The sequence below is a fragment of the Gekko japonicus genome, unplaced genomic scaffold (genome assembly GCF_001447785.1).
Source record: "Gekko japonicus isolate JY-2015 unplaced genomic scaffold, Gekko_japonicus_V1.1 scaffold1284, whole genome shotgun sequence".
Classification (NCBI taxonomy): domain Eukaryota; kingdom Metazoa; phylum Chordata; class Lepidosauria; order Squamata; family Gekkonidae; genus Gekko; species Gekko japonicus.
In genome coordinates, this window is record NW_015169212.1 from 138827 (window position 1) to 158677 (window position 19851).

The window sequence follows — 19851 nt, forward strand, 5'->3', positions numbered from 1 at the left end:
TTTCCACCTCTTTCTTTTCACCTTTCTCTCTCTTTCTTTCACCCTTCTTTCCTTTCTCTCTCTTTCTCTTCCTTGCTTCCTTCCTCCCCATCTATTTGCTTTCTTTGTTTCTTGCTCCCTCCCTTCCTACCTCCTTCAGGCTTTCTTTTCACATCTCTCAGACAAATAAATATAATTTGCAAACATACATATTATTGGACAAATAAATATCATTATCAATGTCTGTTTTTACCCCTTTTGTTTTTATTTTGGCAGTCTTATTTCATGTTAATAAAAGCAAATTTGCATATTTTTCAATAAAAACATGTGTGTAATATTTGTTCATATCTTGCGGCTCTCAAACATCTGACGTTTATTTTGCGTGGCTATTACGTTAAGCATGTTTAGCCACACCTGCTTTAATCATTTTTGGTTTTTTTAAACCTCCCCCAATGTTTGTTTTTAGAGTTCAAATTTCTCTGCAAACCTGGGGCCCTTTTCAGGTTTGTAGAAAGAACTAGCTTGCCCGTTCATAGGTCCAGTGACCAGATTTAAGCACTCTCAGATTTGTCCTACTTGGCTGTTAGCATATAGACAAGTGGGCACCTGTGAAACTCATGGGGGGGAATCTCATATCCTCCCTATCACTGAGCCTAGTAAAATGCCATTTCCCCCAACTACTATGGAGCCTTGCTGTCAGGTGCTGTGGCTGCCAGCCTATGCACCTGAGCCCACAGCAGGCTTTGCACTGGGCCCGCAGCACCTGCTGGCCTCTGCCACTGATGCAGTGCCTAGAGCAGCAGTTGCTGGCCTCCACACCCAGGGCCACAGCACCTGTCAGTTGCCACGATGCCTGAAGCAGCAGCTGTTGGCCGCCTGAGACTGTAGCACCCACTGGCCTCTGCCACTGTGGCTCTCAGAGCAGCACCTGCTGGCCTCCACATCCAATCCTGTAGCACCTGCCAGCTGCCATGGTGCCCAAAGCCATGGCTGCTGTCCTCTACACCTGAGCCCAAAGCAGCTGCTGGCCTCTGCCATCACGCCACCTGTAGCAGCAGCCGTTGGTCTCCACACCCAGGCCTGTAGCACCCACTGGCCTCCACCACATGGCCCCCAGAGCCACAGCCACTGACCTCTGCTGCAGCACCCAGAACAGTGGACACTGGCCTCCACACCTGGGCCAGCAGCACTCACTGGCCTCCACCACTGCTGTGGCACGAGGAGCAGCAGCCACCAGCCTCCACCGCCACTGTTCCTGGGTGTGGAGCAGGGCCCACCAACCTCCTCTGCTGCTGTGTCCTCATCCACCATGCCCAGGCTCACAGTGGCTGCCAGCTTTCACTACTGCTGGGCCTGGAGCATCTGCTGGCATCTGCTGCAGGCCTGAAGTGGCTGCTGGAATCCATTGTGACTTAGCTGGTGTGGCTCCCTTGTTCTCTGCACAGTGCAGAGAACACTGTTTTACTTTTTGAGGATTTAAACCTTTCCCCATGCATTTTTTTTAATTCAGATTTTTCTGCAAACCTAGGAGTGCCCCAAGTTTTCTGAAAAATCTGTTTAGCCTCCATGTGGCCCTGATCTGTGGATTTAGCTATGGGTGACTAATAGCATACAGATGATGGTATTCAATCATTGTCCTCTGTCAATAATAAAGACACCAGTTTAGCACCAGAAAATCAGCTTTTCCCCCTCTGCTTAAAAGAAGTGGAGATCATACCAATCACATTTTCTGAAGAGGTAAAGGTTACTTTGAATAGAAAAGGTAGAAAATTGACCAGTTTCTACACGCATACGGAGCTTGCACCCAACCTCGTCGAAGCCTCCCCCGCCGGTAAGTTTGCCAGACTTGGCAACCCTACTCTGAAGTGAAATTTTTATTTTTTATTTATTTAACAGTCGATTTGATACCCCGCTCGAACCCCTGGCTAGGGGTCTCTGAGCGGCTTACAGGGTCTAGTGGTGCTGATCACCATTCTTCCCTAACTAGGGCCACAACGTGTAAGGGGATGGGACAACCTACCAGCACCCCCCTATGGTGGTCGGGTTTTTTTTTTTTTTTGCTGTTCTTCTCCCGTCGGCTTAGCTCGGGTCGGGTTGGGTCTCTGGCTGGCAGGCGTTCTTTCCAGCGTTTTTTTTTGGTGGTGGCTGGTTCTCTTCCTTCTAAGGCGCGCGACTCCGCCTGCTTTCCGGCCCGGCCACGTCCTTCCGGCTCCGCAGGGCCAGTGCTGGGTGACTTGCGCACGCTCCATCCGTCTCTGCGGCAGCCTCGATGTAATCCTTTCTGGCCACCAGGGATCGCTCGCTGCACCTCCGTGATCGCGCCCGTCTGCCGCCGCCACACCACGTCACCACATCATTCGCCGTCTCAAGTTGCCGCCGCCATCATCGCCGCCGCCGCCGCCATTTCTTCAACCACCATACAGGGTGCCCCCCACCTGTCTAAGGGTGGGTACCCATTTATCTACTCGCAATTAAGTTGCTTTCGAAACCGCTGGGTGGGCGGGAGCTGGGACGAAGGTCGAGAGCTCACCTCGACCGCGGTGGTACTCGAACAGCCATAGTGACTGTTCGAGTGATGTTACAAGGCAGGCATTTAACTGCCTGCGCCACCGCTCAGTTCACAGTTTATGTAAAGTGAACCTTTTCTCAAGTGGCAGTCCTCATGGCTTCACAACATCTGAATTCTCCTTGTGAGTTCATAGACTGAATAAAATTGAAATGCCACATAGAACTTGAATAATAAAGGTTTTTGATTTTAAAAATCCTCTCGAATCAGATCTGTATCTTCAGAAAAATGGGCTAAGCACTCAAAAGATTCATGAAATATTTTCTAACCCATGAGGGGGCATTTCACTCCCCTCTCCCCCATTAACTTTCCCTTTCCTGGCACACCCCCCCCCCCAATAGCCTCTCTCCTTTTCCTGCTTTTTTCTCTCCTTCCCATCTACCAAGCTAACTACATTTATCTTCCCTCCCCATCTTTAGCATTCCGTCTTTCCCTTTCCTGGCGTTGCCTCATGCCAGGCTGCATGACACTAGCAGAGTTGAGCCAAGGTGTACAGAGGACAACCTGCAAGGACTTGTGGGAGAGAGAAACTCACTTTCCCCCTCCACACTATTTTCTCTTTTCCTCCTTTTATTATCCTACATATCCTCACCTTTCCCTGCTTCTTTTTCTCATTCCCATCTATCCACCAACCTACCTTTATCTGTTCCCTTTGGCTTCTTTTTCTCATTCCCACCTATCCACCAACTTACCTTTTATCTGTTCCCTTTTATCTTTGGCTACATTTATTATTTATTTACTTCATTTATATCCCACCTGTTACCACCATGGGACTCAAAGCAGTTTACAACACCATTGAAAGGGTAAGTTAAGCTGAGAGTGTGTGATTGGCTCAAAGTAACCCAATGAGCTTGCACAGCAGAATGGAGATTCAAACGGGGTTACCAGATCCTGGTCTGAAACACTAACCATTATATCCCACTGGCTTTTGTGGGGTTGCTGCTGTTGAAGAGTTGTAAGCTGCCAGGCTTGGTGAGTCATGAGAGTCTCATCCAGCCTGCTAGTTAAGATTCTTTTCCCATGCCGTTTCCTGTGTTACAACTATGAAAATGAGGTGGGTAGTGACTGGAGATGAAGACATTTCAGTGGTGGCAGCTCTACTTTGATACTTCTTCTTTCTTGAAGTTCACCTGGTGCCTGACACTGTTTTTTTAGGTGACAGGCCCAAACAGTTTTGTAACTCAGGCTTTTAACTCACTGGTTCCATCTTTTAAAGCTGCTTTTATAGTCTGCTTCTAGCCTGAGAACTTTTTTATAAATAAAATTTTAGGCTTTTGGGTGTTTTTATTCTTTTTAAAAATGTTTTTGGCTTGTTTCCTTACATTGTTATTTTTAAGTATTTTATTGCACTATTTTTACCTTAAGCAGATCTCTGGAGAGGCAGCATATAATTCTTCTAAATAAATTGGTAATAAAATAACTGATAAATTCTAATTCAGAAATTTCCCACCTGGATTATTCATTTTCCATTCCTTTGTTGAAGAAACAAATCAAAGGTTAATCAAAGGCATGTAAATAGTGAACCTGGGGTAATGAACACTTAAAGATATTGGGGTTTGGAATATGGTAACATGCATATTGTCATATGGGCTAGGAAATAAGTAAAATTCACAACAGAATGGGTATTAATTATTAGATGCTATTCCTAAAATAACATTATGAAGTTGTATTGTATATCTTAACTGTGGCTAGGTTGATTTTAGCAAACGCATGGGAACAAGCAAAGCAACCAAAGGGGAAAAAAAGATTTGATTGCAAAGTTGATGAATTTGTATTGCTTAGCAAGGTTAAAAATATCGGTTAATAATAGAGATCCTGACACATTGGAAAAGAGATGGAAATATGTTATTGAATGCATGGATAGTTTTCATGTAGACAAATTAACAATTTTTCTTAAGCATGGCTTTATTAATGATATACAACTTTTTGAAGTAATCTATTTGTATAATTTTTGCAAAATAAAAATAAGATATTGGGTGCTTGTTTCATACCCCCTTTTGTTTTATATATATATATATATATTCAGTACGCCCTTGGTGTGTGGAAGACATTTGGGGCACATCCCAAGTTATAAAACACATGGTTTCAGTCTTGTTTGGAAGCTCTGAGCCATTTCAAATAAAGTATTTTTTAAGTATTGAAAGGCGGGGGACGATGATCAATACAAGACTTTTATTCAGAACATTACTCAGCTCTAATCTGACTCTGCGAAGAGCAGCATCCAAACGTATACTGTTCCAAACTGAACTATATACAATGTAACTACTTTCATGAGGTCTGATTGGACCTAAGCAGAGCTTTCTGATAGGGTACTCTGTATGGTTTTAGGACCACTAGAAGGTCTTTATTACGCAGCCAATCACAACAGAGGAAGCTAGGATACCTTAGCACAAACCATAACTAAACAGCTTAGAAATAACTCAGAACATAACAGTATTTTTGTACCTGCATGTTTTCTTATCCAAATACAAACTACAAAGAATCCCATCAGATCTGAAGCATGTGTGTGTGAGTATGTGTGCATCAGTGTTTGTAGCTTTGAAATGCAATCAAGTGGATCAGGCATCCCATTTTAAAGAATTAAATGCCAACAAATTACATGTGTGTGCATTTCACAACTGGCATTGCACACCCAACTTCTGTGCTTTGGTACTGTTCCAGGATATAAAAACCTTTTCTTCAGAGTTCATAGAGTTAAATAATGGTCAGTCTGAAATTCACACTCAAGTGTAATAAATAGCTTCCTTAAACATTTTCTCCTGCCAACTGTTGAGTCTCCACAGAGAATTGATTTCACAGGCATAACCACAGTAAAGAACTGAGAAGGGAGAAGGAAGAGAAATGTCAGAGAGAAGGCTTGAAATTCAGCCTTCTGCTTCAGCTTCTAAATCAGGAGAATTGGTATCCACTGTCACTAGAGATGAGGCAGTGGGTAGTCTCTCATCTGAAGAGGTGTAAAGCAGCTGAGACACTAGGCCTGACACTGGTGGAATTTCTTTCCTGAAACAGAGACTGAAGTTCCCACCCACATAGATTATGAGAAATTTAGAAGAGGTGAAGTCAACATTTCCACAACTGGAATTCAGTTTGACATGGATGACATTTATCTGTTTCTTAGCTTGCTTAGCTCCCATTGTTATTTTAAATGACTTGTTTAGAAACATGTCAGTGTAATATGACAAGGAGTATTTCCAGTCAAAGTCAGTAAAAGACTGGAGATTTTCTTTCGGCTGCTATATGCGTCACACTGCTTTGAGTTGACCAGCTGCCAGAATAAGTTATGATCTGCTGAAGTGAACCTCACTTGGCACAATTTAAACCTGGCAAAGATTTCTGGACTGTTGCATACTCTTGCTTGATGAACAAGTCCACTATTCTGTGTTATACTGTACACTGTATCAAATCAAATAGTTCTTGGGTACAGATGGTGTTTCAAGTGGTATGGACTTTCATAATTTTGATAAAATAATGTAGTTGTACAGATGGGTGTTATTTCACCAGTATAAGGTTGATTTCTAGTGTGTGTGTGTGTGTGTGTGTGTAGTATCTATGTAAACAATCATGTTATACTTCTGAAACCATAATACTTCTGAAACCATAGCTTTTTGCCCATAATTACCTCATATGTCACATATATAAAATATCTGGGTCAAGGCCAGAAAAGGACACCTGTGCTTATACATATGGTATAAGATTGCTCATTTTTAGTCTGAAGGTATAACATGTGCTTTTAATGGTAGGCTGATAAATGCAGTTTACGATGCTGCTGTAAGAATAAAACCATGTTTCTAGGGATGCTACTTAGATTTTGTGGGTGGTAGATATGTAGGTTTGCTCTTAAAAGCATTTGTTATACTTAAAAGCATTTGTTATAGTTTCTAATACCTCATAATGTCAGAAATGTACACGCAAAGACCAATCACATATTGTGGAAAATACAGGGATATGAGAGGGCCTCCCTGTCCTTCTAATAACTTCTAGCTCTTGACACTTATCACATGTGGATACCTAGCTGTTGTATAGTGGTTAAATTAGTGAGCTATGTACTGAGGATTCCAAAGTGCAAATCTAATGTGATGAGGAGTCTCCAATGAGATACAAGCAGCTCGGGTTGAAGAAAGGGAGGGGAAAGCAGTAGGTTGAAATACAGTAAATTTCTCCTTTCTGTATTACTTCTCTGCTCCAAATTGTTCCCCTCTCCCAATGTTGCTTGAAACAGTGGACTAATTATAGAGAAGATTACTGAAGTTATATACAAGCATATAAGAAAATATATATATAAATGTTGTAGCTTTAGCCCTGCAAAATTTTTGGAAAGGTATACATGAATGCAAATTCAGACGCTCACCATTATGCCATACCTTCTGCATCTCCCATGCATTTCCATTTCCTTCCCCAATAAGATTTCCATCTTTAATGGTACTTCGCTAAAGTCAAATAGAAGCCACTGTCAACTGAAGTCAGATAGCAGTGTTGTCTAGGATAAGGATGACTAAGACTGTAATCCTAACAATACTTACTGGAACTAAGCCCCATTAAATAGAATGGGACTTACTTCTGAGTAAAGCTGCTTAAGATGAGTGTAGACCATGGATGCCATATTTGACTTTCTTCAATTCTAGGACCTTCCTTTTGGTCAATTACATTTGGTATTTTTCCAAAGCATGTCGAAATCACTGAGGATAAGTTTCTGAGCAGTACAAACCTAGGTAGAAATTTCATTGAGAAGAACTCACTGGAGATTTTTAAAACTCATATAGATCCACATAAAGATTCTCTTTAGTAAGGACAAAAGTACAGGATGGTCAGTAGCAGGGGTCATTTCGTAGAAAAAGAGGTGCAGGAGCTCATTAGCATAACTTATTTGCATATGCCATACCCCCTGACATCAGCGGAAGTGTGTCAGAAGGCAACACCCACCGCTCAGGCTCCACTGGATTGTTTTGAATTGCTAGCTATTGGGGGACGGACGGATGTGCAGATCTGTCCTCGCAGAGGAGGGAGAGCTTGTACCTGAATAAAGCTTGGTCTTAAAGGTGCCACTGGACTGTTTTGGCCTGGGGGCCTGGGGGGGCTCTGCAACTTACCTGGCTGCTTCTTGCTCTGACTGAGGGCTGCTGGAAGCAGGGGGTGGGGCTTGTTGCATGTGCCCGCCCCCTGGGCTCTTTACTGCCGGAGCTCCGTTCCTGGGCGCTCCTGCAGGAAATGACCCCTGGTCAGTAGTATATTTCAGTGTTCCTTTAAAACTGTTTGCATTTTAGAGACACGGAAGTTTGAATATTGTTTTTGTATTTAAAGAATACACACACACACACAATTGGAAAAAATGAATTTGTATTTAGTATTTTGTCTTAATACACAATAAATAATTTAAATCTGCATTTGTACCCCTTAGCAAAAATATTTGTAAAAATAAACTGGGCAGCATTATTTCCATTTTGTAAAATATTTTGTCTAGTTATGTTACTAGAGGTTTTTGTTTGAGAATTTGGCTCAATGGCAAAGACTCTATTGCTTAGCCCAATTCATAAAACTGTAACTAATCTAGCCAGACATACAATATTGACAAAGTTAAAGGTGTCTCCTTTAGTCTTTGCCAATTTCCCCCAAATTGAATGCAGATGTGTTTAGAAGAAAACTGTTGACAATAGGTTAGATATTCAAATAAATGGGGGAAAATACTACTAACTTGTTAGTGAAAGCATTTTGAATCCAGGTGATACAAATGGCAGAATTACTTCTGGAAAGAAACTATACAGGAAGAACTGTAATAAAGCAAAATTAACCAAAGCCATTATAAAATACTTCTCCTACCAATTCTTTTTAGGAGGACTGTTTGTTTTATACAATTTGAATTTTAAAAATAAACCAAAACATCTTTAATATTTTCATTTCTACTTTAAGCCATATAGAATGTTCTAGATTTTTACAAGAGTTGACCTTAGCCAAATACATCCTCTATTTGAGGACTATATATTAAATGGATTTTTGAAACTAGATTTTCACAAGCCTGGATATTCAGTACATCTCACCTATGGTTTCCTCAAAAGCCATTACTGGTGATATCATTTGCTTTGGACCAGATCTACAAAGGCTGCAGTCACACGGAGTATTAGCCATGCTAGAGCGACAGAAGACAGGCGGAGTTTCCGGGCGCGATCTCACCGGCACAATTGGGAAGCGTAGCACTTCCTTGGCTCAACTGCGGCTTCCCGCCGAAAACACGCAGCAAAAAACTAGTACCTCGGAGGTACTAGTTTCCGGAAACTGCAGGGCAAGGGCAGGCGTCTGATTGCGTTTCCGGAGGCATCCGGCGCCCGCCCATGTCCCCTTGCGAAAAAGGGTTTTTTTCCCCCACATCTCCATGGATGCGCACAAGCACCCAACGGAGCATGCGCAGTCGTGGTGTGCACAAAAAACCCCATCCAGTTTGCCGCACCGCGCGCTTCTTTTTTGCGCGTGGGATTCTCTTGCGATCAGCACCTCTCCCTTCCCACGGAACCTCCACGGTACCTCAACGGGAGGTCTGATCTCTTTACCACGCGTTAGTTTGCCCCGGGGCAAACTGCCACGCTCCCCCCCTGCAGTTTCCTGCCCGTGTGACCGGGGCCAAAGTTGAGCATAACCCATTAGCCATTAAAAGTCAATTTGGTTTGTCACCACAGGGGACGTTTTTTGCAGATCCCTTCTTGACACATGCTGTTCCCTTAGGCATTACTTGGACATGGCTTCTGGATATACAGGGTTGGATCCTATGAATCCCTTCTACTTGGCTGGATCTTATTAGGTCTTTTCCACTAAGTTTTCCTCCAAAAGAGGAATACTTTCTTCAACAAAGAAAAAATTGTCTCCATCATAGAAAGTCTTTCTCCATCAGAAAAAATCATTCTCCAGTGGACGAAGTCTTTGTCCGTTTTTCTAAAGAAGACTTAGCAGAAGAGAGTGATAGGATCCAAGCCATATGAACCTGTTCTGCTCAAGGCTGAGATCCAAGTTTCAAGGCTGGAGTCAGGTTACTGGAGCTGGAACCAACAGTACTGTAGCTTAGATGTTGTTCCAGCAAAGGCTGAGGGTGAAACAAAGCCTTAAATATACTTGTACTTCAAAGCAGTTCCTGGAGGTGGCTGAACTGTTTCCTTCTGTGGTGGTGTCAGGTGATCAGCACTCTCCTCATTGGAATCCTGGGTCTTTTTCCCTGATGAAGGATAGTCAGTACCCTTATCTATGATAGAGCCATGTTTTCCCAAGCTGCAGTCCCTGGGTACCACTACTACCAAGCATCTCCTCTGTCTTCATAGACAGCCAGGTATCCAGCTAATCCTTATAGAACTGAATGAGGCCTTGAGAGCATATTGGCAAAAAACGGGGTTAGACATAAATAGCAATGCTTATAATTAGTTGTTGTAGATTTTCCGGGCTTTATGGCTGTGGTCTTGGCATTGTAGTACCTGACGTTTCACCAGCAGCTGTGACTGGCATCCTCAGAGGTATAACACAGAAAGATGGAGTACTCTCTGTGTCAATGTGAGAAAAAAAATATAGGCAGGTAATTCATATCTACTCAAGAAGGTGAGGTAGGGCTGAGTCATTATCTTGTAGGAGTTTCCCAGGCTGTGACATGCTAATGGAGGAGCTTTCCTGAGGAGGTTCTTTTGCATCCCAGCCTTGAACATACTGATGCTGTTGGCCATATGCCTGTTGAAATGGGCAGCTCTACTGCCAGTGTAGAGAGCTAGATGATAACTGTGCACTCAGAAGTGGCCAATAGAAAATGGAGAAGGGTTATAACATGGAGCAAGGTGGGGTAGGCATAAGGCCGGAAAAGATGGGATGATGTAAGCAGAGTAAAGTATATAATAATTTGCTTTGCCTTATAGCAAGAATGTAGAGATTATTTTATTTATTTTTGGGGATATGTCTGTGCCACTTACTCAAGCTGGCCCACAATTAAAACATAACAATATAAAAACAATGCTTTAAAAGACAAGCCATGAGACATAAACAGCGTAAAAACTATTAGTTACAACAAGAATGTGCAGAGATAGTACCCTTGCATGTTCCCAGACCTAACAAAATTGTGAGGACAGGAATGCAGGGATGTCAGCTGAGGACAGAGTAACGTAACGTGCTTGCCTGCTCCATGAATGCCATTGATCAGCTAGATCAGGGGTGGCCGACCATGCTTAACATAAGAGCCACATGAACAAATGTCAGATGTTTGAGAGCTGCAAGACATGAACAGATATTACACACACGTTTTTATTGAAAAATATGTAAATTTGCTTTTAATAATATTAAATCGATAACTTTAGATGGGGAGGGACGGGAGAAAGAGAGAGAGAAAGAAAGGTTGAAAGAAGGTGGAAAGAAAGCAAATAGATGGGGGAGGGACAGAAAGGTGGAAAGAAAGCAACTTTAATGTTAAATGTGTCTTCCAAGCCCCCCCTTGCCCCCACGCTGGCTAGCTTGGCTTGGAGAAGGAATTTAAAAAGACAAATACCTTCTCCAAGCTGGCTGGCGAGGGGGAGGACGGGCTTTGAGAATGCATTTAAAGTTCAAGTTGCTTTCTGTCTCTGCACTGGCTGGGGAAGGGAAGACCAATTGGGGTGGCATGCCTCCCCTTTGCTTCCCCAGCCACTGTAGTGGGAGCCGCACAATATGTGTGAAAGAGCCGCATGTGGCTCCCGAGCCACAGTTTGGCCACCCCTGAGCTAGATAACAGGGCAGCCCTGCAGGTGTGTGTGTGGCTGCAACTGTGACATCAACACTGTCACCACAGTAATGAGATCTTGCTTGGATGTCTATGGGACTGGAAGGGAGGGGGAGGAGCTTGCAAAGGCTGCTGGCAGATATCTAAGCCCCAGCAGCCTCTAGCTAAGGAGGAAAGCCCTTGGCTGTCTCTCCATAGCCAGAGAGATGGCAAACAAGGGAAGGAAGATGAATTAGGGTAGTGAAATAGCTCCTCCCCTAAGAGAGGGTGATCAGCAGGGGGATAGAGGCCACTACTGGCAGTTCAGCCCACTTCCCCTCAAAGAATTCCAGCTGAGCAGAATAATAGAAATCAATCTGGGAAATTGTTGACACAGTTTGCCTAGTTAAAAAAAAATCCACTGAACATTTAATGTATGCTAGATGGTCAACCAAGATGAAAGGATTGTTTTCTATAAACTTACCTGATTCTGGATCAATGGAATGTCACTTTTCAAGCAATATGGCAGGGGCATATTGTCAAATATACTGCTGAGCAATAAATTTATATAACAATAGGCTCTTTTTGTAGCAGGAACTCCTTTGCATATTAGGCGACACACCCCTGATGTAGCCAATCCTCCAAGAGCTTACAGTAGCCCCTGTAAGAAGAGCTCTGTAAGCTCCTGTAGGATTGGCTACATTAGGGGTGTGTTGCCTAATATGCAAAGGAGTTCCTGCTACAAAAAGAGCCATATGATTAAAATTCCTTCTCTCTTTCCACATTTTCCATTTGAGATAATGTTTGCTTTCAGAGTGTATAATGGCATTATGGCATGTAGTTCCCAACAGTGTTGTGGATCTGGAATTACAAAAGAATCAAGCATTATTGGCGTCAATGAATTATTTTACCTTGGGTGGCAAAATGGCAAACAGTTGTCAAGGGCGGCCCTGAGAAATTGGATGACTTGCTGTAGGCTTCCCACAGATTTCAAGAATGATGCAGAGTTCAGGTGCCATTGCTTCAATCTAGTACTTCAGTCATGATGCCACTCTTCCATGATGGCTTTTCACTAAATACTTCCTAGCTACAATGCCGCATTAGAACAATGTTGGGTAACCATATTTTAGTAACCAGGCTCTTTCCCTGTTCTTCTCATGGCCTGTCTCCTGTGAATAATCTCGTTTTAAGGTATGACATCATAAAATAATTTTGCCATAGTTTTGAGGGGGCTTGGTCTGAAAGATTTCCTCAGGCCTCCCAGTCCTGGCGCTGAGTCTTCCTGATATTAGAGGAGCTCCAATCTGTAACCCCATAGTATGGGATTGCTGGCTCTGGGTCATTGGCTATCCTTCCTGCTGCTGTTGCATTCTTCACAGACCTGGTGTTATGCCCTCAGCATTTGCTGTATAAGTGGCTGAACTATTCACTGCCTAAATAATTCCAACTACATTCTACTAAATCTGAACCAGATGTTCTGCTGACCCCCTTTTGCTCTCAAGTCAAGCTGCTTCTGCTGTTTTCCACAGGCTGTAGTCAGACATTCAGGTGACCAACATATTTCTCTGCTCATCAGCTTATTCATTCCCACTTCAGAGTTTGTCTGAATCAAAATAAACTGTCAGTAGCAGTTCAAGTGTCTGCTTCACTCGGTAGTGACTGATCCACTAAACGTTTTGCTGTTGCTTAAAGCTACTGATTCCACATGCTCCAATCTTGTGATAAAACTCTGTCTGTCTGTCTATCTGAAACATATTTTTTTGCATTTGGGAGTGACACAGAATATCAGTGTAGGAAGAAACACTGGTAAAAAGGTAGATAATTTTGAAGGAAAAGAAGAGTTGATTTGTGCCTCTTTGTAGACAGAGAGAAGGGGGTGTGAAACAATATCCTAATACCCTGCACTAAAAAACAGATGGCACCCAATCACTGTGTTTTCTGTGCAAAACTCCACCCCTCTAGTTTTGGCTGCAGAACAGACCCTTGGAAAGGGCTGCATTTTCTAGATCACACAGACTGTAACATATAAAAGCTGTTAGCAGCTCCTGTGGCCAGCAGCTAGAAAACTTGCAGAGTCTCTCTCTCTCTCTCTGTCTCTCTCTTTCTCTTTGTGGGTTTGTAATAAGACACACTCCTCTTTCCAAGGGTTCACACTAGAGCACAGAAAAGAGCTGTTTAACTTGGAAGAACAATACACTAGGCTTTTGGTTCTGCACAGAGGTAAGCCACTGAGCTCAGTCAGTTTGCTTTGCATGCATTTTTATTAACACACATCCTTATTTTGCTGGACTCAGTTTAACAGCGCAAGTAAGACATTGTTTCCATGTCTCCTCGTGTTTCTTGTCTTTTGCTTTTAAATCTTTATCAACAGTGTAGTTATAAATGACCAGGATGGTTGTAACTTTTTTATCTTCAGAATAGCAGATGCTTTTCCCCCCATTCCCTCTAGTTGTAATAAGATTGGCCAGTGTGAACAAATCTTGCTTTATGTGGCAGTCCAGTTTGTGTGTACAGTTGCTAAGTTACCTGAGAGAATGTGGAGCTCTCTTTGACTCCCTGGAAATATCATATTTTGTGTTTTCTTGCCTACATTAATCATCTTGTGGGAACAGCTATAGAGGGAAAAGCTGATTTGAGAGCAGAAGAGATTCACTTTGATACCAGTAACTGTCTCTAAATCCTTTTCCTTTCCAGATTGTCTCTGTATCTTCTGACAAAGTGGAATTTCCCTCCCCAGCCCCAAAATGATAGTCATTTCTGCCCTCAGTGGTGCTCTTTTAATTTTCATTCTCTATGAAACAAGTGCAGTAGAGTTATCCAATTCCACTGACCCATTCCTGTCAACCAATAATTACACTGATGTTGAAGCAGCCTTGGCAGCTCATCAGGATTCTGCAAGTCTCCCCAAAGCCAGGAGGAAACGATACATTTCACAGAACGACATGATTGCCATCCTGGATTATCACAATCAAGTCAGAGGCAAAGTCTTCCCACCTGCTGCCAACATGGAATATATGGTAACAAGACCTTTATGTACTTCTTTTACCATTTCTGAAGTTTATGAATTTTGGCCCAGAAATGAAAGAATAAATCTGAGATTGTGATTTTTCTAAACAATGCTGTTATTTAGTTCAAGTTAGCTAGGCCAATGCCTTTTGAAACTGCTTTATATCTTTGTGTGCTGGGTAGCATAGTGGCCCACTTTCCAGCATGGTTCCTTTCTGTCTTCAGACAATTATGACATGCGAGTTCTGATGTAAACTGCAAGTATCACAATCCTATAAGAGCATTTATGTTAATGTCAGCTCTGGGGTATACCTGTATTGAAGACTTAAACTTGTTTAACAGTCATTTCCTCTCCCTTGGGAACCCTGGGAATTGTAGTTCTGTGAGAGGACTGTGAGTTGTGATAGTCTTCTGCTAGAGTTGCCAACTTCCAGGTGGGGTCTGGAAATATTCTGAATTACAAGTGATCTCCAGTTTTCCTGGAGAAAATGGCTACTTTGGAGAGTAGACTCAATGGCATTATACCTTGCTGAGGTCTCTCCCCTCCTCAAAGCCCACCTTCCCCAGGTCCAACCCCCAAATCTCCAGGAATTTCCCAACCTAGAGCTGGCAACCTAGTTTCTCGGTCCCTTTAGCTAGAAATCTCTTGCACAACAACATTACATCTATCACAGAGCATAACAGAATAGAGTAGAACTTAGTCATATTTTACTGTTCTAGTTGATATGCAGCATAAAAAGTTCCTTTATATAGTCTGAATCTGGAAGTTGGCTTCAGGGATCACTTTAATGCAGAAGGAAATGCACCACAACCTGCAGGATTTATTTATTTATTTGGATTTGTACCCCGCCCTCCCCGCCAAGGCAGGATGATTTCTTCTGGCTTCTTACCCCAACTGAACTGCAGCCTGACCTTTGGCTCCATCTGTTGATACGATTTAGATTGTAAACTGTTGTGGGGAGGGGGCGTGGCTGGGAGGTTCAATCCCTGGCATCTCCAGGGTAGTAGGTGAGGTGAAAGACTTCTGCCTGAGATCCTGGAGAGCTGCTGCCAGTCTGAGTAGACAATACTAACTTTGCTGGACCAAGGGTAGGTTGCAACCTCCAGGTGGTGGCTGGGAGTCTCCTGGAATTACAGCGGAGCTCCAGACTACATAAATTGCTAATTTATTTATTTAAAACATTTATTCCACTTCTCCTGGAGAACATGGCTGCTTTGGAAGGTGGACTACCCTAACAAGGTAGTCCTCCCTTCCCCAAACCCCAATCTCCCAGGCTCCATCCTGAAATCTCCAGGTATTTCCAGAGCTGGGGCTGGCAACCCTAACCAAAGGTCTCATTCAGTATATGGCAGCTCATGTGTTCTTTGGGGCAGGAATTTGTCATTTTATTATAGGTCTGGAAAGCATCTCCCACACTGATAGTTCTAAACGAATAACTAAAAGGGAAAATACAGGAACAAGCTTTTAAAATCTGCCTGTGCACTATAAATATGAATCCAGGATTACTATACTTAAAAAGGAAGTAAAATCCAAGAATAATCAGAATGGCTAATCCACTGCAGGACTGGAATTCATTAATACGTTTCACAAAATCATCAGTACATTTCACAGACTCAGTCAGGATAGTAAGCGGCTCCTTATAGTTATGCTTAACATATCAACAAACCATTATAGTCAGATTTTCATGCTCAAGCAAATTTTTGGCTATATTTTCTTCAGAATAAGCAACCAGGATATTTTGTATTTATGTTATCTTTAATTCTCTCTGTGGAGTATATCTGCTATATAATCTCCAAAATGCTTTAGCTGTAATTCCATTTCCCCAGGGAACTCTGGGAACTGTAGTTCTTTGAAAGGATTATACCTCTGTAAGAGGCAGTTCTTAGCCTCTTTAGCAAACCACAGAGCTGAAAATTCTTTCCAGGGGATTGGAGAAGCCATTTAAAATCTATTTAAGTTTATAATACTGTCTCTTATGTTAACACACTCTCTCTACCACTGTACTTCATATCAAGCATTTAGTAAAACAGGCTATTGTCCATGAAAAATCATGCCACAGTAGACAAGTGAGAATTTTAAATAGCAACAGTCCTTTTTAGTGTTTTCCCATGTAGTTTTTCCCCAGGGCAGTTTTTCTCTATTTTTCTCCAGATGTTAACTCAATATATAATATTGTCACATAATCATAGCTAATTTTGCCCCCTCCCGATCAGAAGAAAGAGACAGACACGGGATTGGATTTAATTTAAGGCCACTTTATTAACTATTTACACCTTTTCCGGCAAGGGTAAACCCCAAGTACAGAAATAGGCCAAGGCCAGGGGTTGCCCCAGACCACCTCCTTGACATATATTGGGTGGTCCACCTTTGCCCTGGGTGTGAACCATACCTCTGATTTGCCACCAGCCAGCATGACAAACAGGGTGCCTCCCTGGAGCTCTCCCCCAAGCCACGAAACTTAGAGGGGAGGCACCTAGCCAGGGCAGTCCCAAAGGCAGTCCCCATTCCCCGCCCTGGGCTGTGAAATCCGAAGGCTGAGCCTGATGGACCCCTCAGCCCCAAACAGGGAATGTGCCATATGGTGCTCACTGGATTCACTTTCCCATTTCCTGCACTAACCTGCCATTGCCAAAGCCAGGTCTCTGCTTTAGGACCTTGCACTCCATCGGGCTGCTTAACCCTACCTGCAGACCTTGCTGCAAGTCCTCCAGGAATATCATCACCCTTTCAGAGAGATGTACCCCCACCATCCCTGTACGGATCGATCAATTCAGCCTGTATTTCAGAGTGAGGCAAGAATTGAGCCAATCTGCCTGCCAGTGCATTCCTCAGTTCCTGGTTCGCCTTCTGGCAAGCCCTGCCCAAATATCAGGATCCCCCATGCTGCACCACACATGGCGTGTCAGTATAGCAGACCACATGATCTGCACACCAGGCCACCTGCTCCAGGTCAGCTTTTGCCTGAATCACCAAGGCCTTCCCTTCCACAAGGTCGAGATAATTTCCACCCACATGGATCAACAATACCTGAGGACCTTCTCTCGAATAGCAGCAAGATGAGGCTAGCCCACCTCAAGCCCATCACCCCAACCATTTAACTGTAGCCAACTCACTGAGCCCCACTTGTGAACCAATATGCCTCCTTCTGGCCTCCTAGGCTGCCCAAAAGACCATACTGTGGCCACAAATGGTGACTTTTCACCTCTCATAGTGGCTGGCCAAACCTGGAAAGAAAACACAATTAACGGCAGAACACAGTCCATTACAAAGTATTAAGTGGATTAACATAATATTTGAAGCACCATGACCTCCAACGCCATAGCCATTGAATGGCTCGACCCACAAAGCCCATAACAGTTGCTGTGGAGGCAGCCCAATCCGAAAAGAGTCTTATCAACTATAAAACCAAAAGCATACATGAGGCTTCTGGAGATATGGAAATCTTTTTCTATACCTCTGCCAGATACCTCTCCCCTGCCATTCCAGTCTATTGCCAGCTGCTACCTAGGCAGGCAGAGAATATCCTGAGCAGAGACCTGCCTGCCGTGAAAGTGCACCAATATCTTGCTCTGGCATCAGCAGCAGTTTGGAATGCAGGAGATCTGCTTCAAATTGTCATAGCAGCTGGAACTTTTGGCCTTAGGGATGAAGGAGACCAACTCGCTAACACTCGCACAAATCTCTCAGGTTCCAATCACAGTCTGATAATTGTTAATTGGCAAAGAACCTCCTGGGCATTAACCGGAAGAGACCTTTTAAGACAGGGTCCTCCGAGCTGGATAGTTGGTCTGACTGGGTCCCCCTGCGATGTGCATTCCCCCCAGATTGGATTCAAGACTTTGGACATCTTAACTCTTAATGCTACAAAAAGAAGGGAGTTATACACTATTGATAGGATTAAAGAATCCAGCCACCTTGGTCTTTAATCCCCTCCTCTTTAATGCAGACGCTTTTAGGAGAAAATCTTACCCTATAGTTGTTTCTTATATTTTGTAACTAGATATTAAGACCAATGCTCATATGATGTCATTCAAGAAGACAAATCATCTGTAGTTTACATAGGAGAAAGCTGTGGGAAGGGTTGGGATTTCCCTTTAATTTAAACCACTAAAAACGGCACTTGAGACGTTTTGAAGTTCAACATTAACAAAATATTTTATTCAACAGCAGCCCCGGTCACACGGGAAGATTTGCCCTGCGAAATGGATGGGTTGAGGGTGGATTAAACTGGCGTGATCAGATGCCAACATCTGGCAAGCGTCACGCACCAACCCCCAACCCGTCCCTTCCGGCCGAAAACTCGGATTTTAAAGAGACCAGCAAAACACTACCACCTACTTGGAAATGCGCAGCACGGGTGGCTGTGTGATCGCCGATGTGCCTGTATCCCATGGTATGCGAGGCCCTGCCACACTGTGCATGCGCACAACTGCGCAGCTGCCTCACCTCGCCCTTCTTCCCATTGCTCCCCCCTCGGCATGTGATCGTGGCAGGGAGCAAATGCGGCTCGGCTGGGGGGATCTGTCTGATCCCGATGCTGTGCTTCAATTTGCTGCGCCTCTAAAAAGCCGCACTTCTGCCATGGCTTTTCCCGCTAGTGTGACCGGGGCCAATGAGGGGAAAGGTCAGGTGAAACCAGAGGTTGAAATTTCTGTTGTAACTCTGAGGTAAAACGAGTACATGCACAGACTTCAGTTCTTGTATTTCAGGCTAATGAGAGTTTCTTAAGCTATTCACAGTTACTTAAATCTTTATGTTTGAGAGGCTTTTGTTTCAGGGTTTCCCCAAACACTCCAGTACACTTTCTTTGAGTATTCTCTGACTCTTTTGGTTTCCAGAAGGCTGGTACACTCTTTACAGCACCCAAATCCCTTCAATTGAAACACCAGTACTCATCTTGAGTTTTTAACTGACTCTTAAGGTCTCTGAAGGCAGTTTCTAACCACACCAGACCAGGGATCTTTGCACTCTCCAGAGCTAACTCCCTGTTTGACTGGGTAGGAATTTTCTTCTGTCTCTAGAAGATTTATCCCCTTTCCTTGGCCTGAATGGGAGTCTCCATCTAACTACCCACTGGTCCTTACCACCTTTCCCCAGTTCTCCTGTCTGTGTTAAACTGCTCCCAGTTAGAGCTAAATTCTGAAACTGTCAGTACTCGACTCTTCTCAGCTAGGGCTGAAATCAGACTGAATTCTCCTCAGCATCCAGTTCAGAACTGTTCAACTGATGCTAACCAGATCTCTTGAAGCAGCCTGTCACTCAAGGTTATCTGGCTCTGTGAAGACTTAACCCTCCACAGTCCTTTAGCTGCTTGCACAGCACTTCTAATATTTTAAAAAGTACAGTCCATCACACCTCTCTTTATTTCAGCTGCGGTTGCACATGTATTTTGCATGTGCAGGTCCCATGATCCCCAGCATGACCTTCAAACACTGCGGTCACACATACTAAATAATCCACTTTCAATCAACTTTCAATCCACTTTCCAACTGGATTTTGCCAGTTCACACAGTAAAAATCCAATTGGAAAATGCACTGAGAGTAGATTGAAAGTGGATTATTTAGTGTGTGTGATCACAGCCAGGATCCAACCCTCTATCTATTCTGTTC

General features: G+C 43.4%; 1 protein-coding gene across 1 annotated transcript in view; it reads left to right on the forward strand.

Annotated features, from left to right (window-relative positions):
• The first annotated feature begins 13385 nt into the window (after positions 1-13385).
• Positions 13386-19851, forward strand: part of LOC107114781 (peptidase inhibitor 15) — a 45725-nt gene continuing 39259 nt past the window's right edge. The window contains exons 1-2 of the mRNA XM_015416374.1: positions 13386-13454; positions 13929-14251. Coding sequence (XP_015271860.1) covers positions 13979-14251 — 273 coding nt within the window. The 5' untranslated portion in view covers positions 13386-13454; positions 13929-13978. The remainder of the gene's footprint in view (positions 13455-13928; positions 14252-19851) is intronic.